General features: G+C 41.6%; 1 protein-coding gene across 1 annotated transcript in view; it reads right to left on the bottom strand.

Moving 5' to 3' along the window:
• BMP2K (BMP2 inducible kinase) overlaps positions 1 to 22165 on the bottom strand; it is a 130484-nt gene that overhangs the window by 47097 nt on the left and 61222 nt on the right. The window contains exons 8-13 of the mRNA XM_019534306.1: positions 18152 to 18255; positions 14966 to 15045; positions 12795 to 12955; positions 10553 to 10734; positions 8333 to 8425; positions 5211 to 5386 (exon numbers count right to left, since the gene is read on the bottom strand). Of these exons, the coding sequence (XP_019389851.1) occupies positions 5211 to 5386; positions 8333 to 8425; positions 10553 to 10734; positions 12795 to 12955; positions 14966 to 15045; positions 18152 to 18255 (796 nt within the window). The remainder of the gene's footprint in view (positions 1 to 5210; positions 5387 to 8332; positions 8426 to 10552; positions 10735 to 12794; positions 12956 to 14965; positions 15046 to 18151; positions 18256 to 22165) is intronic.

Below are 22165 nucleotides of genomic sequence, written 5' to 3'. Positions count from 1 at the left end.
CTCTGATGAACTGATTCTTGGCATATGAGGGTGTCAGCCTGTCCATGCTGATCAATCCGGCCAGGTCAGACGTGTCACGTTAATCTGTGTGTTTGTGTGTATGACTGATTTGGGGACTGGAGGAACCCAGCCCCACTGAACTGAATCCTGCAAGATAGCTCCATTGGAGGGTGAGGGCTTGCAGAAAGGAGAGATACAGCTCCGTATAGAAACACAAGTAACACAAGCAGCACATTGATAGAATTACCAAGACCCTAGCACTAATAAATGAGCACACCCCAAAGTAGCGGGCAAATCTGGTAACAGTTATCAGGTGTCTCCCACCCAACCTTTCACCAAGGAGGTTTGCGGTCCTGGCATTTCCTGCGGCTGCCGTGCCAACACTAGTCCCACCAGGCCTTCCTACCCTGGCAGAGTGCAGTTTTAGGTCATGCCCAGGACCTAGGATCTCCTTGTTCACCATAGCCCCAGCCCTGACCTCCAAATCTGTCCTGGCACAGGAGCTCAGCAGGGAGATGTTCTTCCCCTCTTGGCTGGTGAAAAACTGAACCACTGCCTTCAGCTCTGAGAGTGGGGCATTACATGGTTGTAAAAGCAACTAAAGAAAGGAAATATGTGCAGAGTGAAGAGGGTGGCACTCACTTCATCTGCACAAGGAGCTTGGGGAACCCAAGCAGCGGGAGGTTCACCTTCAAGAACACCAGCTGCTCCACCAAATCAGGATCCAAGGAAGTGCAGTGGGGTGTCACAACATCCCCAGCAATACTGAAAACCCTCTCGCTTGGAACTATGGTTGGTGGACAGGACAGGTGTTTCCGGGCAAACGTGGCCAGATCCTACCACATCTGGCTGTGGGTTGCCCAATAGGCCAAGGAGTCACATTACAGTGGCTCCACGTCCTCAGCAAGATATGTAGTCACTGAAGCCTCCACGCAATCTACCAGACACCTGGTACCTCTGGACCCCAACACTGAAACCAAGGCCTTAGCCCACATCGGCAGCAGCTGTGATGAAGGAGATTGTCTGGTGCTTAGAGTGCTGACACAGGACAGTGGTTCCCCCTCTTCCACGTCCCCCCACCTCTGCCTTTCTGCCTGACTGTTCACCAGCACCTCTTATCCAGTGATCAAGGGTTTTACTGCTGAAGATGCTCCCCTTCAACCTCAGGTCGCACATGCTCGCCAGCACGTGGATCGTACTGGACTGCAACCAACCCAGCCATTTTTTGATGCCCTCTTTCAGCTGTTTCACCAGCGCCTGCATCTCTGGTGAAAACAGCTTGCCCCAGCCAGGAACATTGATCCCCTGGAACTTCTCCATTTCATTCTAAAGCTCCTTCACTATGGGGATCACCTGGCTAGGGAGGGCATCGCCAGCGCTGAGGATCTCAGTGGCCTCGAGGAATGGCTTGAGGACCACCAATATCTGGGAGATAGTATCCCACTCAGTTTTGTTAAGGGGGCTGCTGATCCCAATCTCCCCAAGCAAAGCCATCTCATGAATGGCTATCTGTTGCTCAATCAGTCTTTCCAGCATCAGGTTCCACTGAGTCTCCACATCCTGCATGACTTTGTGCTGCAGGATGCTCAGCTCTGCCTGTTTCTCCCACAGCATCTTGCCCCTGTTGATGCTCCCATGGAAGTAGCCCACCACCTTCCTGCATTTCGAAATGAGCTGGTGCCATCACTACCACGACCAGCCATCGCTGGGAGCCCTGTCCCCCTCCAAGACATCTGTATGAGGTAGAACTTGTGTGCCACACAGCAGATGCCAACAAAGTTGGCATCACGCCCACCTTGACCATATTGACCCCACTGTTAGTGACCATGAACCCATGGGTGAGCTTGGCCCGCCTGAAGAACCACCCCTGCACCATATAGTTCATGGCCACTATGTTCTCCCTTGCAGTTTGGGACTCATCCATCACCTCCGCTTGAAGGAGAGCCCACCGACACAGACTGACTGACCATACCAGTGCCCTGTGAGGGAGCAGCAGGCATGATCTCCACCTCGGCTGCTTCAGATATCCAAGGTGAAGTACAAAGCTACTTGCAGCCCTGCCTTCCACAGTTCCTCCCTCAAGTACTCCCCGCACACAGGGAGGGCACCACCGGCCTGCTAAAGGTGGTGCATGCAGGCACACAGTATGAGGAGGCCACAAGCACCATGAGCCACCTGAACCCTGGCCACTCAGAGGAGAAGGGCTGGCCATCCAGAGCAAGCATCTCCCCAGTGTTCTGGGTGACTTAGCTCACCTTCAGATCACACCTCCTTTTGTCCCCACCTTTTCCCCACTGGTCCAGGGTGGCCTGCCTCTGCTTCTTGGGGATGGGGGCTTTGGAACAAGAGGGGGACTTTCTTTTTGGGCATATTCCCACTGGTACCAGGCTGAGGAGGAACACAAGCAAGGGGGTGCTGCCTCCTGAGATGCAGCAGCACCGCTGTGGTGGTGAAATGTTTCTTGTCCTTGCCCCAGCTGATCAGCTTTTAGCAGTGCTGGCAGGTAGCATACTTGGGATCATCTGCCACCTCAAAAGATCCCAAACTACACTACCCACCTGCTTCTGGCTTGAGGCTGGGGCTCCTGCCTTATCCCCCTCCTCAGCAGGCAGAGGCACAACAACAGGAGGAGCTGAGCCACCTGCCCCCACAACCTCCTCCAAGGTGGTTTCCAGAGAAGGAAAGCTGCCTCCAAGGGAATTTTGAGGGGTGTGGAGCACAAATTCAGATTCCTCCTCCTTCGAATTTCCTTGGCTATGGCATTCAGCTCCCTGCTTCCAGATCCGACTCTTCCTCTGGTACTGGGAGGCTCACGCTGGCAACTGAAACTGGAATGGAGAATGTCATGCTGCTGCTGATTGTGTTTCTTTGTGTTATTGGTAGTGCTGCAGGTGCAGACACAGCTCCCACCTCCTTGCTCCCACTAGCAGCAGATGACTCCTCACTGTCAGGAAAGAGGGTGCGTTTGGGAGGGGGGAGGGACAAGGAAACTTACAGGTCTTCCTCCGTCTCCTCTCCCTCTCCTGCCAGAAAACCTGGCACCTGGCCCTTCCAGCTTGCTTCATGGTGTGCTGCAAAATTTATGCATGTGCATATGTGCGTGTGCACGTGTAATATATGTTGTGCTTTCCTACACAGTGATGACACGCTGTCAGGGAAAACACAGATTTTTTTTTTTGGGGGGTGGGGGGCAAGGGTAAATAGGAAAGGATTGGATAGAACTTGGTGGCAAGAAACTACTTACTAAGCCAGAGCCCTTCAGACATTGCTGCTACAACAGAGAGACAGATCACACACAAAAGGCACACAAATGAGTTCGTACACAGCCTCATATGCTGTTTCTACATCCCTCCCCCAGAGCACTGTGATTGGAAGGAAACTCAGAGAAAGATCAGAGGCACAGGCCAGCTACTGATGTCAATATCAGAGCATTCTCCCCCCACCCCTCTAGTCTCAGTTTGTTTCCTACATGTCTGTCTTCCAAATCTCTGAATCTTTTCTGAATCAATTTGGAGACTTTGATTCAATTCAGAGCTTTTAATGGGCTTCTCAATTCGATTCGGATTCAGAGATTCAGCTGCCAAATCAGGCCAAATCTCCTCTGAATCAAACTCCAGTCCAGATAGCCTTCAGGGCCCACTGATGCATTGTAATATTCATTTGCTGGAAAGCCCGAAGCACTAAGAATTTCTTTAGGAGGTGCAGAGAATGGAAAGAGAATGAAGCTGGGTCTAGAACACTTCTTGAAAGGACCAGACTTCTGACCTGTTGATTGGTAACAGAAATGAAAGGGTAACCTCAGATAGGGAAAGATGCATCCTGATTGCTTCTTAGAAGTTTGGTAGGTCTAATAAGCCAGGTAGGTAACAAGGTTGAAAGAGCTGGCTTGTTTCTTTAAATGAAGAAGGATTTACACCAATGATCTATGTGGCACACAACTCTAAGGACAGTGAAAGATCCTGTACTTTTAAGCTAAGAATGACACTTCAAATGGTAAATAATAGTTATTTGGACCTCATGTGGAATACCAGACATCTGCAAAAAATGCATACACTTCATGCTTTCAGTGTAACTGCTGTAACAATGTTTTTTGTTGCTTGTAGCAAGGCTCTGGAAAATGATGTTCAAGGATTGCATTAATTCTCCTCAGAGCTACTGTGGTACTTTATACAGAACCTATTGCCAGTCTACACAGCTGTTTCTTCCAAGGATATCAACACATTTCAGCTCCTTCCCCACTGGCATAGATTTAGAGCTTTATCACTTTGGACACTTCTGAGCAGCTGTCACTATACCCAAATTAATTTCATTCATGCACCATGGTGTAAATTAACGTATTTCTGGCAAGATATGAAGTCTGAAGACCAACAGTAAATAACTTAAGTTGCCCAACTGAAACTTAATCAGTGGAGATATGTGGGGGGTGCACATGCACCTCCTGTCCAGCCACACTTGCCACTTAAGGCACCCCCAGGCAGCAGGATCAGCTGCAAGGGGCAGCGAGACTGGCCACGGGAGGACACCCACAGTCAGCAGGACTGGTCACAGGGGGAGCACATGGCCCCCTAAGGCGGCACCAGTCTCCCATGAACTTAATACTAAACGACTAATCATAACCTTCACATTTTTTGAACTATGTCACTATAATGAGAAATTTAGCAGGAGAAACCAAAGTAGTCAAGTTTGTGTTACAGATTGCATATTTCAGGTCTCAAACATCAACTGATTATGGGGTGCAAATGTAACATCTGATAAACCCATGCATGACATCTACAAAGCAGCATCTGAAAAATTTCAAATCTAGTCTGGAAAAAAGTAATGGCAGAGTGGAAAACAGTATCAGGTTCTTTTTTATGAACTCGCTACACAAACAACTCAGTCCCAACCTTCCAAGGCAGATGTCATCAGCAATCAGCTCCTAAAAATACAGTTCTTCCAAAAACTATCAGGAACAGGAAATATATTCTTTCAGCGTGGGATCCTAAAGAATATTAATATATTCTTTCAGTGTGGGATTCTCTCATTAAAATTAGAGAATTTGTATCTCCTATAGAGATAGGATCAAGTTGTGTGGAGACTGTGGCATATTTTAAACAAGTTTATGAATGGTAAAGGAAACAGTCTTTGAGAAAGAAACTACAAACATGAACAGTGGCTATCACAACAGGACTTTGACATGATTAGGACTCCTGTACTGACAAGTTACTTGCCTACTGGCAGTGTAAGGGGAATCCATCGCTGCTCCAACACAGGTTGGAAGAGATGTCGAGTAGGAGATTAAGGCTGGTGAAAATTCTTGAGGAGAGGTAAGATATTCAGGGGACTGTGACTGCTGTTGCTGTGCAAGGATCTGTTGCTGTAAGAGAGCTTGCTGGTACTGCTGCACCTGAGGAAGATCATTATGAAGTTACTATTACGGTCACTAGCAAACCACTTTGATTTAATTTAAAAAGGTTAACATTTTGACCTGTTTTACCATAAATTTTACATAAAAGTTCAACAAAAACATCCAAGTCACGTGTGTGTGCCACGTATGCACGCACATGCACGTTCCTGCTGAAACTTCAGAAAGCCACTATCAGAGTACTGGTTTTATTAACAGAATTAATAAATCAGTCACTGAAATGTATGAGTTGTAAGACAAGGCTATAAATATAATGCTTCCATTGTTACCATTAACCTGTGGAAAGCCGACACTCATTTCACTGAGGATATCACAGCAGCATAAAGCAGCCATTACAATGCTATGACATGAATGTATAAACAGCACTGGAAGCAGGGAGGAGCCAGAATCCCAAACTCGCTCCTTTCCAAGCGACTGCCAAACAGTAACGGGTAAAATATTTACAACACGTGTTATTTGTTCTCCTTCTGGCCTTACAAATCTTTTATTACCCAGGGGCCCACTTCTACAGAAAAGACAGGATGCTCTCAGCCCTGTTCTGCTCACAGTCTGGTTGTTAGGGCACTCTCCTCAGAAGTAGAAAATGATGCTTTAAACTTCCACTGGCTATCCAGGTCCTTCCACTTCCTGAGCAAGCACACTAACCTCTAGGCCAGGGGTGCTAAACCTCTGACCTGTGAGCCAAATGTGGTCTACGGAAACATTGCACCTAGCCCATGGGATTCCCCACGGGTTGGGAAATTTGGCAGTGGGGAGCAATGGCCACCTTCCCCCACTGCCAAATTTCCCTACCCTCTCTCTGCCAGCACAGCCAGATCCAGGCCAGGCCAGGCCCCCTTCTCCATGCCACTGGATTAGGGTTGGGGCTGGGCCATGCCCCCTCCACCACCTTCCCCCTCCTCCCCGCAACTGCATGGAATTCAGCCATGCACTCTTCTCCCCATATAGCTGTTATTGGGGCTGGACCAGACCCACTCCCCTCCATGGGGCTTCGCCATGCCCCTTCCACCCCCTACTCCTAACTCCCCTACAGGACTGGATCAGACCAGGCTGCCCCCCCAGCCCTCCGTGTGGCTGGATGAGGCCCCATCATGCTCACCCCAGGCACCAGGTCAGGGCCACTGCTCATCTGGCCCACCAAGAAAAAGGTTGAACACCACTGCTCTTGGCCACCGAGGAAAAAAAAAGGATGAAGGCCCTCTTCTTTCTCCTACCGGTAGTTCAGATGAACATATTGCTCTGAGGCAGCTAGATCCTACCATGATGAAGACATCTAATGCTGTACACAGGGCACGGGAGAGATGTGTGCACCTGCAAGGCAGGGCAGTATCAGCCACTGGAAACATACTAGGCTGTCTATTAAGAGAATGAAGAGCAATATGCCTTCCTAGGAAAAATAGATTGCTCTCCTGAGCCCAAAACCCTTATTTGGGGAGGACTTTAGATGCTAATTAGGCAAGGTAGAATCTGGGCCAGAACACTTTCTTATTAATGAGCAAACAAAAAGTAAAACAAGAAAATAAACTGCTGCACAGTGCAGTGATTCTCAACCAAGGTGCCAGGGCACCCTGAGATCCTGCCAGATCTTTGAAGGGTGTCAGTGGGGTGCAAGGAGATAATCAGGCAAGCTAGGTAGCTACTCCAGGTTCAGACCCGTCACAGTCTGGACCATTCCCCTCCACCTCTACTGCCCAGCCCGTGTAAGGAGGTAAGCACTATGCCTGCTTGCAGACATTAAAAACAACAAAAATGGCACTTTAAAACTCAGTGTATCCCCACTCCAAGCCACGCACATGCCAAGACCTTAGTTAGACCTGGCTCACCCAAAGTCTGTAAAGATTAAATCAGCTTTAGCTAAAAGTACCAAAAATCCTCGCTAAAGTTCCTGATCTATACAGATGCTGCAGAACCAGGCTGAAGTATAGCGCTGCTTCTTCCAGTAAAGCGCAGGGGTTTTTTTGTTGGGTTTTTTTTTTTTAAACATCTGCAAGCAGCCTATAATATATAACATTTGTTTTTTAAAACTGAATGTCACTCAATTTGCAAAGTTAAGGAGGCGTGCCTCAAATCCAAAAAGGTTTTGAATTCCTGGCATAATGGCATGCTGAAAGCAATCAGTTTAACACTATTAAGAAAGTAAAAGTTCTAAAAATTATTTTAACTCCACCACAACTGTTAACATTTTTACCTGTAAAGGTAAAACTAAGGAAAGTGTTAAGGTATACTTTAATATTTATACACAAAACCAAAATCAAGTATTTTAAAATAGTGGCTACTGTATTGACTTTATTTTCTATTCCTTTAACACCAAAGACAGGAACACAGACACAAAAACAGACAACTGGTTTATATAAATGTATATACAAATACAGCAGCCACAGAAGTATTGTTCAGTTGTTTAAATCACTGCAGCAACAACCAATTCAACAAGTTTGAAATAAAACTGTTATGTACTCAACACTCCAAGACTCAAGCCACTCAGGAACCTAGTTTTATGAAACCATTTTTGAACACATTGGATTAAAAAAGTAAAAATTCTAACAGAAATACTGGGGGGAAAAGGCAGTGAGAAATGTATCCACTTTTTACATGATGAAACTAACACACTCAGATGGTTCTAGTGACAATAAATATTGGTGAAGCTAGTAAATAACTGAAAATACTTTAGAGCAATCTGCTTTGTTTGTATTAAAAAATAAACAACATATTTTCTTTGAATTGAATTATGAAAACCAGCTAACAGATAAAGAATCATATTATGTTGTTAATACTGAAAACTGAAGCATATAGAATGTCACATTAAAATGTTCCTCTTCCCAATATTTAAGGTGTCTAGTGCAGGCCGTATACTCACTCAATAGAAGTACTAATTAGCCCTTATAATGAACCATCTAAATCAGGGTAATCTTGCATCCAGATACGACATACCATGGCAGGATAATGGGACTGAGAAGACTGCTGCTGGTATACAGATTGCATCAAGAGCTGCTGCTGGACCATCTGCTGGTGCATTGCTTGATACTATATTTGGAAAGAAAAAGAGCTCTGAAAAAGTAACCAAAAAAACTCTCTATGGCCACATTCAAATGAGCAGTGTCTGTGGTGCTAGATACCACACATGCAGCTGTTCCCCACACTGCAAGGTAGCAATGTAGGGGTTTTTTGTTTACCCCTGAATATCCAGGGATCAAGAAAACCTGCGTAAAAAAAGTGGAGCAGCGCAAACCAGGGCAGCACACTCAGCTCGAAACTGGAGCCACGCTTTGGCCTGCTCCAAGCAGCAGGATTGACACTGCTGCAGCCCCAGGTGGCCCTCAGGTAAGGCTGCTGGGGCCAGCCACCCTTACACCATCCGAGGTAACCTGCCACGCAACAGAGGACACTTGGCACAGGCGTTCCCTGGAGACAACTAGCAGTGGCACAAGGTGTCCTGCTGCTAGTTGTCCCTGGGGAACCAAACATCTGCACATGTGTAGATGTGGCCTATGAGTCAAATATTCCTATTCAGTTTCAAATAAATACATGTGCATGTACACATCAGCAGCATTTTCAGTGAAAAAGTTACAATTAAAGAAACTACTAAAATCAACACATTAAAATAGGCACGTCAAACTCATACAGCCTTACAGGCCAGAGACGGGTTGCTGGGCTTGTCTGCAGGCCACCACATGCAGCACAGGCTGTGTCAGCCCCATGCCACACACAGTTCATGCAGTCAGTCCAACCCCATGTGCCACATTCAGAATGCACTGGTCCTGCTCCACATGGTACACTGGGCCAGCAAGGGGTGCACACTGCATAGGGCACCTGCTGGACTGACCCTGCTTGCTGGTATCAGGGCCAGTCCAAATCAGGCTGTGCCAGCACAAGAACATAGGGCAGATGTGGAAAGGCAGGATACATGCCCCATGCTGGCCCTCTGCTGCATGCAGCTTGCATGACACTGAGTTCAGCCTGCACACCAAACTGGCTGCAGGGGTGGTCTCAGACCCATGAACAAAATCATAGGGCTCCATGGGCTAGATTCAGGCTGTAGGCCATGTTTGATACCCCTGCATTAAGTTGATCACTCTGGTACAAGATTTAAAATGTTGGCAAGTATCTAAACTATTTTAAAGTAAACATTTAAATGAGAATTCAATTGAGTACTTCACAAAGCAGAAAAAAAATATTATGGGTCCAGAAGATCCGTTAAACCTGCTTACTGTTAAATTCCCTTTTAAATTATGTCATGTTTTTATTTACAGCACCATTTTAAGCACACCACAGAAGCATAAAATAATGATAGTGTGAAAGTGATGTTGTACCCACAGAAATCCAGAAATTATGAGAGAGGAAAGGATTTCTGAGGGTGGTATCTTTGGTTGGACCGACTATGTATCCAGGTCCTGACAAACAACATCTAGATCAGAAAGCTTATCTAATTTTAACCTAACTACATAGTTGGTCCAGTAAAAAAGTATCCCCATAAAATAATGTAATTCTCTTCAGCAATTCAGGCACTCATACTTGACAGACTAAGTCTGCATATGTAGGATAAGAACACACAGAGTCAACAGAAGAGCTGAAACCTTACAATTCAAAAGGGGAGTTCACCTTGACTGGCCATAGGCCAAAAAGTATCAGAATGTTTTTAAGCAAATGCTAGTAACAGGAAATGGTGCACACCAACTATAATGGAACACAGCTCATGCTCTTAAAGACACTGTCCTCTATAATCAGAAAACTTAAAAGAGTCACACTAATAAGGAGGCAAGACCAAAAAGAGTGAGAATCCTGCAGATATGGCATCTTAAAAGAACCAGCTATTCCTGACAACCACTGCCAACAAGAATTAAATTCAGAAGAAGTCAGGCAGAATAAAAGTTAAAGTACCAAGACAAAAAAGCATCTATTTAGCATATTAAAAATGTAACTTGCCAATAAGGTAAACATTATAGTTCTTACGCACAGGAATGCCACATATGCAACAGATAAAGGGCACGGGAGGGGAAGACAGACCTTTGTTTCTGCCTGGAAAAAGTGACAGCCTGCACGTCAGCAGAAAAAATATTTTTCATAACTAAAATATAGATTTTAAAGTGGCCTTGCTTCATGCATTTAACTATTTTTAAAACTGGATTTTTCTTCAGTAAGATCAGCACATACCTGTTGCATGTAAGCATCTTGAAGTAGTTGCTGCTGTTGCTGCTGGTGCTGTAAATGGTGCAGTTGTTGTAATCTCCAATCCCCCTGCTGCAATTGCTGCAATACTCTATTTTGTTGAGAAGGGTGCTGACTGGTCCCTTGGGACAACAAGACATCTTGTCCATTTCCAGGTTGCATGGTTCCTAATATTTTTTTAATATTACATTAACTCATTCGTTTATGAAATCCAGTAGCATAAAACATGCTGGTAACAGCTGCATTTTTACTTTAGCACTCTTACTGTAAACTACTAGTAGTACTACAAACTTTTTTTCAACAGTTTGAGAAGGTTTAAATTTATGAGAATCCTTTCTGAACATCTCTCATAGGATTCTCAATCTTGAATCTGACTCCAGCTTAGCCATATGTAAAACTCTCCTGGCTCCTAAGACCATACTTTCTAAGCCACCTAGGAGACTGGGTCAAGGGCTACGCTTTACTGAATATGCTCCAACTGGACTCTTCTGGGACTTGTGAGGACAATAAAATTACCACCTGATACTTAAATATACTATTTATTTTATTCTGTTCTTACCATTCTGACCATAATGTAACGGTATGTATTATGCATTATGTAATGTGCCTGTCCACACCAATGTGCATTTGGACATTGTGGATTATTCTCTACACCTGGGCTAGGGACAGACATTCAAAAAGCCTAAGCCTGAACTGATTCAAGCTTTGCAGGTTAGACTAACCTGGCTAGGCTGAACCAGTTTGTAACCAAACAGACATTCTGTCTGGACAGAGGAAATTCAGGCAAATGCCTGCAGAGGCTCAGGGTAGAAGCCAAGGGGTGCTAAAGCAGCCCTCCCTTCCACAAAACTGAGCTGCAGGGGGGAGGGGAGGGGAAGAGGAACGTGACCAGGCCCTAGCAGGAGCTCTGTTTAGGGAGGTCTGCCTGAACCATCCCAGGCTTTTCCCTGCTCTCGCTGCTCATGGGGTGAGAGTGTTGCCAGACCCCAGGCCCCTGCTAGCACTCTGAGGAAAGAGATAGGGTGTGAAGTGCATGCATTTGTTGATGATAGGGAGCTTTTCAATCTCCCTCCCCGCTTCTTTATACTGTCTGCAGCAAACCGACAGTCAAGCAAGACAACAGGGAGCCAATAATACTGTTTATCACCCCATCAGCAAAACAACATCTTCGCTCTATTAGTTCAAACTCTTCTTAAACAGCTTACCAGTTGACCTATTGATTAGCTCCAAAAAGCCCTAAGTAGTCACTGTTCTGTCTGCCTGCCCCAGTGAAATGGAGACAAGTACATGCAGACATTTCTCGGCATTAGCTAGCATACTATATGTCTAGGGTCTGTGATGCGGGAGATGGGAGGGGAGGGAGAGGGGGATTCCTGCTTCAGCAGGGAGCAGCGAGGGCAGGGGAATAGAGCAGGGGGAAGCCAGCCAGACCCTGCTGTACCTGCAGTCTGACAGCTCCAGCCAGACAGCAGAAGGGAGGTTCTAGCTCTGCTGCGGAGCTGAGAGCTCTGCCCAGCCCAGAGAGCATGCCAGGATCCTGGAGGAGTCTGGTTTATCTTAAAATCAGCAACGGGTCTGAGACAGATTGCATAAACCAGTCTGAACCAAATCACTTAAGTTTGATACTACACTCAAGCAGGAGTATCTCAAACCAGTTTCAGCCATTTTCATCTGTTGTTACAGGTTTAAACCAGTTTCTGATCACTTAAACCAGTTTGTATGTAATGTCTGTCCTCAGCTCTACCGGAGAATTAAGCAGAAAGTACCCATGCATAAAAGGTAAACACTGGAGCCTCCCACAATACAGGTGCAATACAGCTCTTCTTTAGTTTAAGGAAATATAAATTTGCACATCTAAAAATGTTTGTTATTCATAGACTTTATAGCCTACTGACACAAACATTTGCAATGCATTACAAATACACTGAACTAAGTGCTCAAAGACCACCAAGTTCTTTTTGTGCAGCCTTTATTAGGTAATTACTTGCCCGGCAGTAGCCTTGAGAAAAATATGCATTTGATTATAATTTCAAATTGCTTCTTATCCAACAACTTCTAGAAGGCACAAAGCAGCACTGTGCAGCACATGATTTAACTCTGCACATGTGAGCTCAGAACCAAAAAACAATGAAGTCATGCTAATTAGCATTCAAAAAAAGAAGCAAGCAAGAAATAAAGACAAGCTTCTCACTGTTTTCCTGCAGTTTATTTAACTTGAGTCACTTACCTTTTTGCATACGGTTACCAAGTTCACCAGGAGCTGGTACCTTCACTGGTGTTGCCGAACTCTGGATCGCCAGCACACTAGAAGTGGCAGTGCTTGAATTAGCCTTTGGTCTTTGTCGTGGTGCAATTGAGGTTTCTGTTGGTCCAACGGCATCTGTTATTCTACAGAGAAAAACGTTCATAGGAGACCATTCATTAATTATGACTGACTTTCAAATAGGAGCAGATTTAATCGAGATTAACTTAAATGGTTTACTTATCCCTTACAACCAACATACATTTATAAATATAACTCTGTAAAAGAGTTTCAATGAACTGTATTGCAACTGCCCATGGCCAACACAGAGCTTTACAGAAACTGAAAACAGCAATAGGGAAAAAATATTGTTTAAAAAAATTACAGAATCTTCTCTTCCCCTTTCATGGTGGTCAGTTCACTGTAGAATTTTGAGGCTTTCTGGCCTTCAAAAATAATTGGAGAGGGTGGGGTCTTTTTTGTTTGTTTTAAACACTTGTAGCAGTACAGTATTCTGAAATTATGAGGAAAAAAGTCTCAGAAGCACCAAGGTGACTTTGCAGCCACAGTCCTATTTTCAGAAATTACCTAGATGCATATCACTCAAGTCAAACTGCAAGTTGTGAGTTTGCCCCTTTGATCTTTTAGCAAAAAAAAAAATTAAATTACAAAGCCACCCAAGAGACATTTTATAAGCAAGTAACCTCAAAAGTTAACACCCAATTATGAAATGCAAAAGTCTAGAACTCCTCATTCAGAAATTATACCTTTTATTAGACCAACTAGGAAATTGCAAAAAAACTTTCTCTGCAAGCTTTCAGGCTCAAATGCCCTTCATCAGGCTCCGGGAAAATTAAAGATGATAAAAAGTCCCCATAGGTAGGTAATAAATTTCATTTTTGCACAGAGGGAGCTAAAGATAGAAAATCTGTCACTCTGGGTCCATGAGAATGTCTCTGTAAGTCGTTCTGAGTTGCTCTTTGTTGTGTAAATTAGGTACAATTCTTTCCCTGGAGTGTCAGATGGCAAGCATGGAGATTTAAAAATCTTTCTTCTTGTACTGCAATGAAGTTTAAAATCCAAAATCGGCTGGAATTCAGCATCCTCCATGTTTCAGGGATGTATTTGCTAACCGTGGTGGTCCAAGTACTCAGAACAAATCACAGAGATACTCTCTTGGACCAAAAGGGACAGACTTTCCACCTCCAGCTCACTCTGTCAAAAAATGAAGTTTATTTCCTACCTATGGGGACTTTTTACCATCATTAAATTTTCTCAGAACCTGATGAAGGGCATTTGAGCCTGAAAGCTTCCAGAAAAAGATAATTCATACTTCAACCTATTCATAGGTGAATTTCACAGAAAACAATTGTATCGTGACGTCTCTGCTTTTTCAAGTTTCGGAATAGGTTCTTCTTCCAAAAGTTTTCTATTGTACTTTCTTACATCAAACAAACAAACAACCAAAAAAAACAGGGGGGGGAAAATCAGGGTTTCTCTAATTCTCTCCCAGAATAACATACCAGTCATCCATTGTAGTCACAAAGTGAAACACAGGCAATGGAGAATGCAAGTCTTTATACAGACTAGTTGAAACCCTGAATTTGAAAAAAAGTCTGTTGACAATCTCTCATAGATTAAAAGCCTCAGACCATTATAGTGTACTGGACCTCCACCAAAATAAATAAGGTAAGATAGAATACCTAACAATTTGAAAAGGTTAAGACCTGAAAACAGTTTTAACCATTTAAATTTTGAAATAGTATAAAGCAGCAAAAACAAAAGTGATAATGCCTTTTGTTCGCTTGGCAGCCACCTTGAACACCGTCTCAGGGAGGTCAGCTGAAATTTAAATCAGACTAAATGTTTCAAAAAATTGTTAAAAAATTTAATGTTTTCCAGTTTCTTTCCATATTGACTTCTTGGTCCAATCATTGTATACATTCATGTTTCAGCAAGAAGAAATAGTGCAAGTAAAATACAAGCATATTGCTATCCAAAGATGGACATTCCCAAATACTAAAGAAAACTTCAGCAGATGCCTAAAAAAAAAATATCAGTGTAAGTTACTGTATACTAATCAAACAAGGTATGAGAGATGCAGATACACAAAACAGATTTATTAGGATTTCAAAGCTCTACATCACTTTACTCACCTGGCTTTTATTTGGCTTTTCCTAGCAGCTGCCTCACTAGCTGTCATGGGTTCAGGAAGAGTTGAAGGGACAGAAGAATTCTTGGGAAAAATAAATTTGAATAAAATTAAAAAATTAAATCCTGAAAGAAAAAAATCATTACAAATTGAAGACATATTTGGACTTCTCTGGGTTTCTTAATTCACAGTTTCAATAACGGCTCAGATACAATGCTGTAGATGAAAACATATCATTAAGTTTAAAACACTTAACATGTTTATCAAAGCTGAAATTTTAAATGTCTAGTTGAGTTCATTTTTGCACCTTCTCTTTTGATCAATAAAAATCCACTAGGTAATTTAGTTTTTGCTGTGCACTGTAACAAGGAAAATGCTGAAATATTTGGGTTGGAAGCAGTTCAGGGGAATATCTGTTTTAAAAATACCTCCTTTTAAATAATTTAAAATTTAAGGACACATTTACTTTGGTCTTTAGATTTTTATGAAACCTAACTTTTGAATGAAGTTTGAGGCTTTTTCTTTATGATACTCAACACTTATTTGAAGACTTATGAACTAGTTTAATCTAACAGTTAATTATAACTGCATTATACTGCCCAAAGTGCTTTGGCTATTTTGAAAAAAAAAATGAAATTATGAGCAACTGCTATATGCATTATGTTCCAAATCAATGTCGTAAGATTTATTTCGAGTCTTGAAAAAAAATTCTGTGTACATTTTTAAAATTAGCTTTCAACTCCTAAACCAAAGAATCACCAATGAAGATAAGGTTCTGGATTTTTATTTTTAATAAAGAAAGAATATACATCTTAGCAATACTTGACTAATTTCAGGGCTCTTGGGCAAATCTTCAGCCCTAAACACAAAACTTCAGGCTTTTTGCCCATGTAGTAATTGTTGGAGCCAAGCCCATCAATACTACCCAGTTGGCAGCATGTCTACATGAGACATTAACTGAGGAGTAGACTAATTAGCTCTGTGGTAAACACTGCACATCTTGTATTTACAAGTACCACCATGCTGCAGAGTTTTTTACCCCACAGAAGTACATGTAGATGCTCCCAATAATACTTAAGAAAATATGAGTACTATTCAGACAGACCACAAAGGAGGCAGCTCTTGGATGCACAACAATCCAGTTTAATTTAATGCAAGGGAATCAAACATCCTGCAGGTTTGGTGTTTGGGAGTAGCTCTGGAACCTAAGGAATCAACACTACTTATCTCTCACTACCCCTAACATTCTGCCTCCTCCCCTCAAATCAGGGGATTTTAGTCATCCTAGCAACCAGAATCAGCAGTAAAGTTAAAAGAGGGAGGTGGGGGCTATGCTGAAACAACTTCAATAGGCCGGGAAGAAATTAACACTGCCACTTAAAGGTTGTCTGGCTCACAAAGGCCTACAGTCTAGATCTGACACGTGGGGCCCAACAGTGACACTCACAATTTAATGCACGAGATGGATCGTATGTATATTATTGAGATAGCCACAGATTGTGGTTAACCTTGGTTATATCGGGGTGCGTTTTGTACTTGAACCAGATTTAAATATTTTATTGCATCAAAAAAATACGTGCATCTCCACTTCCTTTTAAAAGTAAGTACTTATGCTCACCCCTTTTTGGCCCTAATTTTGAGAAGTCTGTATTCCATTAAGCTTCCCACATATGTAAAACTCACAGACACTTTTACACATTGATTAAAGTATGGGACAGGGGGAGGTAGCTGTACGTTTCTCCAGCTTCCACTGACGGAAATGTTTTCAATTAAGAACACCACGTATTTTGTTCTTTATGAAGCTCCATGAAATTACAGGGTTTCAAAACAGCTGCCATCTGCAGTTGTTCCCAATGACAGTTAGGACAGAATCTTCCCTTTACAGCCAAGATAGATTCCACTGACAACTCCACACAGCACTGCCTTCTACTTCCTCACAGCACGGAGGGCATACTATTTTCCCTGATGACAGCCTCAGGGGAAGCTGGAGCTAAATTTAAACCTAAGAAATCTAAAACATGATATATAGTATGATCCACATAACTCAATTCTACTCTCTAGTGATGCCAAATACAATACTTCCTTTCAATTGACATTTTAGTGTTTGAAGCCCTTATTAGATATTTAGAGACACATTCATATGACTCCCTTTTTTTTTTTTAACCCCCGCCCCCCCATGATTACAACAAGATGTAATTAAGAGATGCTGACAACCTAATTATTTCCTTATAATACTACTAGCCAATTGCCAGTCAAGAAAAATGGGGGGGTGGGGCAGCAGGCAGGGACAGAGCGCTGCCACCCACCAATCCATGCCACTGTCGCCTCCCTGGAGTGGGGGAGGGGGCGGGGGAGGGAAGGAGCATACCTTGCCATCCTCTCCATCAGCACCCCACACTGCTGCTGCCTCCAGCACCGCTGGCCTCGCCCCCCCTCACCCCCACCCCCACCATGGTGGTGCTCCACCACCTCCGAGAAGCAGGACCAAGGCTGGGGGGACACGAAGCCAGTAGCTGTTGTTTCACTAACCAGAGTGCTCCAAGAGTGTTATGGACAGACAGACAAATGAACTAAGTCCTTTATTATATAAGAATATTAAGTTTTATTCCAAATTTAGCCTTACCAATTTCCTGGGTTTATAACATCTCATTTAGGAATAACTGTAAGAGCCCATAATTACAGTCTTCATAATCTAATTTATTTTTTTCTTTTCCCTCCAAAATGCATACGTATATTTCAACATAAGGTTCAGGTAATAATATAAATTAGGTGAGCAGGAAAACCACAGATTATGCATTTTCTTTTGTCGGTACTATATAGTATTCTGTGGAATGAGGTGGCATAAAAAAAGTTAAAATATCATTCACTTATAAAAACATATCTTTAATATAAAGATGCATATTAAGATGTTATCAGAAACTATTTCCAATTCCACCTCTTTTACTAGGCTATCCAGAAGATAAGAAGTTTTTGTTTCTGTTTCAGTTTAGCAAATCAAGAATTCAAATCACATAACTGATTTGAAATGTATTATCTCAAAAATTTTCAACACAGGGATTAAGTTTTAAGAAAAAGTTAACGGACATGTCCTTGCTTGTCCTTACATGATGAGAGTAGCTGCTAATTTCTTTATGATAGAGGGATACACATTAAACCAACCAAAGACTAGTGAAAAGACAAGACTACTTACATTAATATTGGACAACGGACAATCCTTTTTGGCAAGTTTAAAGGCAAAATAGGATACTTGAAAGATATCAGGTCTCCGTTCTTGCTCAGGTTCCAGCATGTACCCTGTAAAAGTAGATTACATTTTTCAAATATTGTTTAAATAGAGTATGGGATCACATTTCAAAATAGTGCAAGAGCCACCTTTAACCAAAATCTGATGAGAAATTAAGTGCAACTTCATAGCAATATAGTTTCACACATCTGCAATGATTTTTAATTTTAAATCCAGAAAGGATTATAATGTGCCATAATTTTACTGTGTTCTATGAAATTTAATTTAAATCTGTTATATACCTTCTCTCAAGAGATTAACTGGAGATAAAGCAGAAATCTTGAGGTTACTCATGCTGTTGTCTTCTGAAAGATTTATTTCATGAGCTCAAGGAACAGTTAAGTTTTTTTTGTTTTGGTTTGTTTGGTTGGGGTTTTTTTTGGGGGGGGGGGGGTGAGTTACGAGAAAAGAAGGTTGAAAAAGCCAAGAATCCCTGCAATACTTATGACAAACTCCTGCTTTTGACAGCTTTAATTCATGAGTACCTGGTACATTATAAAAGAAAAAAGATTTTTGCTGAAGACAACAGTACCTATTGTTCATATTACATACATACAAATCTGCTATAAAATTCTGCTCTTCTTTAAACATGAACTTCTACTCATGGCTCTGCACATACATATTTATGTGCATGTGTACACACACACACACACACACACCTGTGAAACTATAAATGTGCATGTCTTAGGCAGAACAAGGAATAGGAATTCATGTTTAAATAGGAGTAGAATCTTGAATGAACAAACACACACGTAATATCATAATAGTATATTAATACTAATCCTTATTTAACGCACAGAACCATGTGAGCGCACACATGTGTGCAGACAGTTCATGCAGGAGCAGAATTTAGAGCACCAGTTTCAGAGAAGGTTACACAAAATTCTGTTTAAGTTCTCAGCACAGGTTTTTCTTAAATTTAATACTGCCAGTTCTTTTTTGTAATTATTATGGCCATTTGTGTGAAGAATGTTCTTCACAACCCTGATACTTTATTCTAAAGACTGCCCTTTGTTTGCACTTGATGGCACTTCATTTCACTGCCAAATAGCAAAATGTCCAGGGCAAGTAGATACATTCATGTTAGATACGTCACAAAAGTAGTTGCCAAGAACTGCATTTGTAGCAGCAAAAAACTGATGGCAAGTGCATTTAAAAACCTATCAGCTCATTATTTTCTTTTGTGGTTTGAAAGCTATTTCATAGCATGTATTTTTAATAAGTAATGCTTTTCTAAATTCATGTATACAATTTCAACAGTGCCCATTTCACATGCATGTCATTCTATATGGCTAACAATCTGCATCTAACTATATCATCTTAAATAAAATGAACTAATGGATTTTAGATTGAAAACTTTTCAGAGAAGAGACCTGCATGTCTTGAAGACTACTATTTACTTTGTTTGAGCAACGTTCCATCAAGCATTAAACCATTTTCTTCAGGGAAAAAAAACATCCATTTCCCTTTTTGGAAGTTTTATTTCCTTTACAGTAAATTTTAAACTTAAGCTACGTTTAAGTTTGTTCATGCTTTGATTATCAAAAGTGTTAAACGTGAAAGTCATTCCAAAGTGTAATTGATTTAATCAACCTATCGAATTATTTCACATCACTATTGACAGACACTTTAATAGATCAGTTATGTGTATAACATGTCTTGGCAAGAGAAAAGTAATCAACAAATTTAATTCAATAAAATTATGTTTGTACATTTAATCAAAAGCCAATTTCTAGCCAAATGCAGCTTGGGAAGTCACAAACTAGAAATCATTTCTAGTTAATACAACACTACCTCATTTACTAACTTTAAAATCTAAATGTTAAGAATCTGAATAATTAAGCTACATAACTGCACAACTAAAATGTGCACAGATATAGGTTATTAGGAAAGTGATCATGAAAATTTGCCAACCAGCAGGAGTAAACCTTTCTTCAAGAAAGCAAAGAAGTAAATCAGGATTTAAAAACAGTTCAAGCAGGTTCTTGTTTGCTAATTAAAATCATGACTTATTAATCCATGCTGACCAGAGAAGGTATTTTAAATTAGCAGATGCATGTAAAGTGTTCTTGAAATTTTTTTAAGAAATCACTCTTTGATTAAAATAAACACACAAATATGAAAGCAAATGCTTCCATAGCTGCACATAAGCTTACCTTCTGCATATTATGAAAGAATGCAGCTTGGAAACCAAAAAGTTAGGTTTAAAAGTACAGCCCTTAAGAAACTAATTATTATTTAAGTTTTATCCATATATATTTAGCAATGCGAAATTTTGCATATTATGTGTTTTGTTTATTCAATGCTTCAATTTTCCATCAAAATGATCAAAGAGAGTATAAAGCTCCTTTGTATATGCTGATATTTATACAGCAAAAATGCTCAGCGCTGCGCAACTTGTTCAGGGAGCACTTGCTGACGCAAGGGGCGACTCCATTTAAAACAACAACAAATGTTTTAGGTTCAGTTCCCAAAGAAAGCAAACAAATTGATGCGTTCAAATCAAAGGCATCACTTCAGGGAAAAGGTCAGGGGTTACCATCTGATTCCACTTCCCATACACTAGTGCTTATGTAAGGTGGCAATGCTTCGAGAAGCTGCTATCCCTTCCCAGCAGATAATGCTACCAAATCAGATGTCCCCACTGTCCTGATTGTTCCATCCCCAGCTTTTTATCCAGGCTGTGAAAGCCCTAGCACAAACTTGTAACAGCACTGTGCTAAACATCATGCCAGCTCCCTCTATTAGCCTCAGAACTAATGCTACTGGAGCCAGAGGGCTGTCAAAATCATTTAAAATAATTAAGCAGTTGATGAGGTTCACTAAGAAAACGTTAAAAGCACAGACATTCTAAAAACTTAAGAGTATACCTGATGCCAGTCCCAACTTTATCAACAGACTCTGGGACTCTGACCACTTGGAAATGTAAGGCTGTCAGGAATTAAGAAACATACTATGAAAAAACTATTAAATAGGGTGGATTTGAAAGAGCATTTGCTTCAAATTAAACTTCATCTTCAAGTGAAAATCTCCTTGGTCGCTAACATGACCAGAATTCTGGACCTACCAATTCTGACAAAAATTCTGGAGCTGTCTTTGTTTGTTTTTCTCCAGGCAAAAAAAGTTCCTCGGTGAAAATGAATGGCATTTGTGACTTGTCTAGAGTGGGCAATATTCCCCTGATTTTTCTTAAGACCCTGCCACTCATTACAGGTATTACACAATTAACTGATTGTTAATCATGTAATACCTGATATACAACTATCAGATATTGCGTATAACTGATAGTTGTGCAATAAATTTAGACCAGCCACATATTCAATGCAATTATCATACCATAAAAATGTCCATCCAGCTATAAACAGAGCCCACTACAAAGTTAGTGCTTGGAAATGTGCAACAACTTTATAGCTGATTTTTATTCATCTTAAATTTACACATGTGGCAAGGTCCTTAATCTACAATTAATGCAGCCCGATTTTAATTCGGGGGGGGGGACACGACACGACAAAATTTTGTGGACTTGTTTCAAATATTTAACAAGCAATTATAATCATTCTTTAAAACAATAAATAAACTTTATAAGAATTATTTTAAGGCAAAGTAATAGTGCTATGTAGAACTACAGGAAGTACGTGCTGGGGAAAACTGTGTTCTACATACATACATACAGCTATCAGCAACCTCTTAATGTTGCCAGTGTTTTCTGTACATTTTTTCCTCTCTCATTCCTTCCTGCAGAAATATCTTTGCAAACAGTTACTTACAGAGCTTGAAAACACAACTCAAGAGCAACCTGTCCATTTCTTACAAAAGGGTATCATCTCAAAACAGATTTCATAGTTTCATAGTTTCTAGGGTCGGAAGGGACCTGAGCAGATCATCTAGTCCGACCCCCTGCCATGGCAGGAAAGAATACTG

This window comes from Crocodylus porosus, unplaced genomic scaffold (assembly GCF_001723895.1).
Source record: "Crocodylus porosus isolate Cpor-Errol unplaced genomic scaffold, CroPor_comp1, whole genome shotgun sequence".
NCBI lineage: Eukaryota > Metazoa > Chordata > Crocodylia > Crocodylidae > Crocodylus > Crocodylus porosus.
This window is presented reverse-complemented; position numbering and strand designations above follow the sequence as displayed.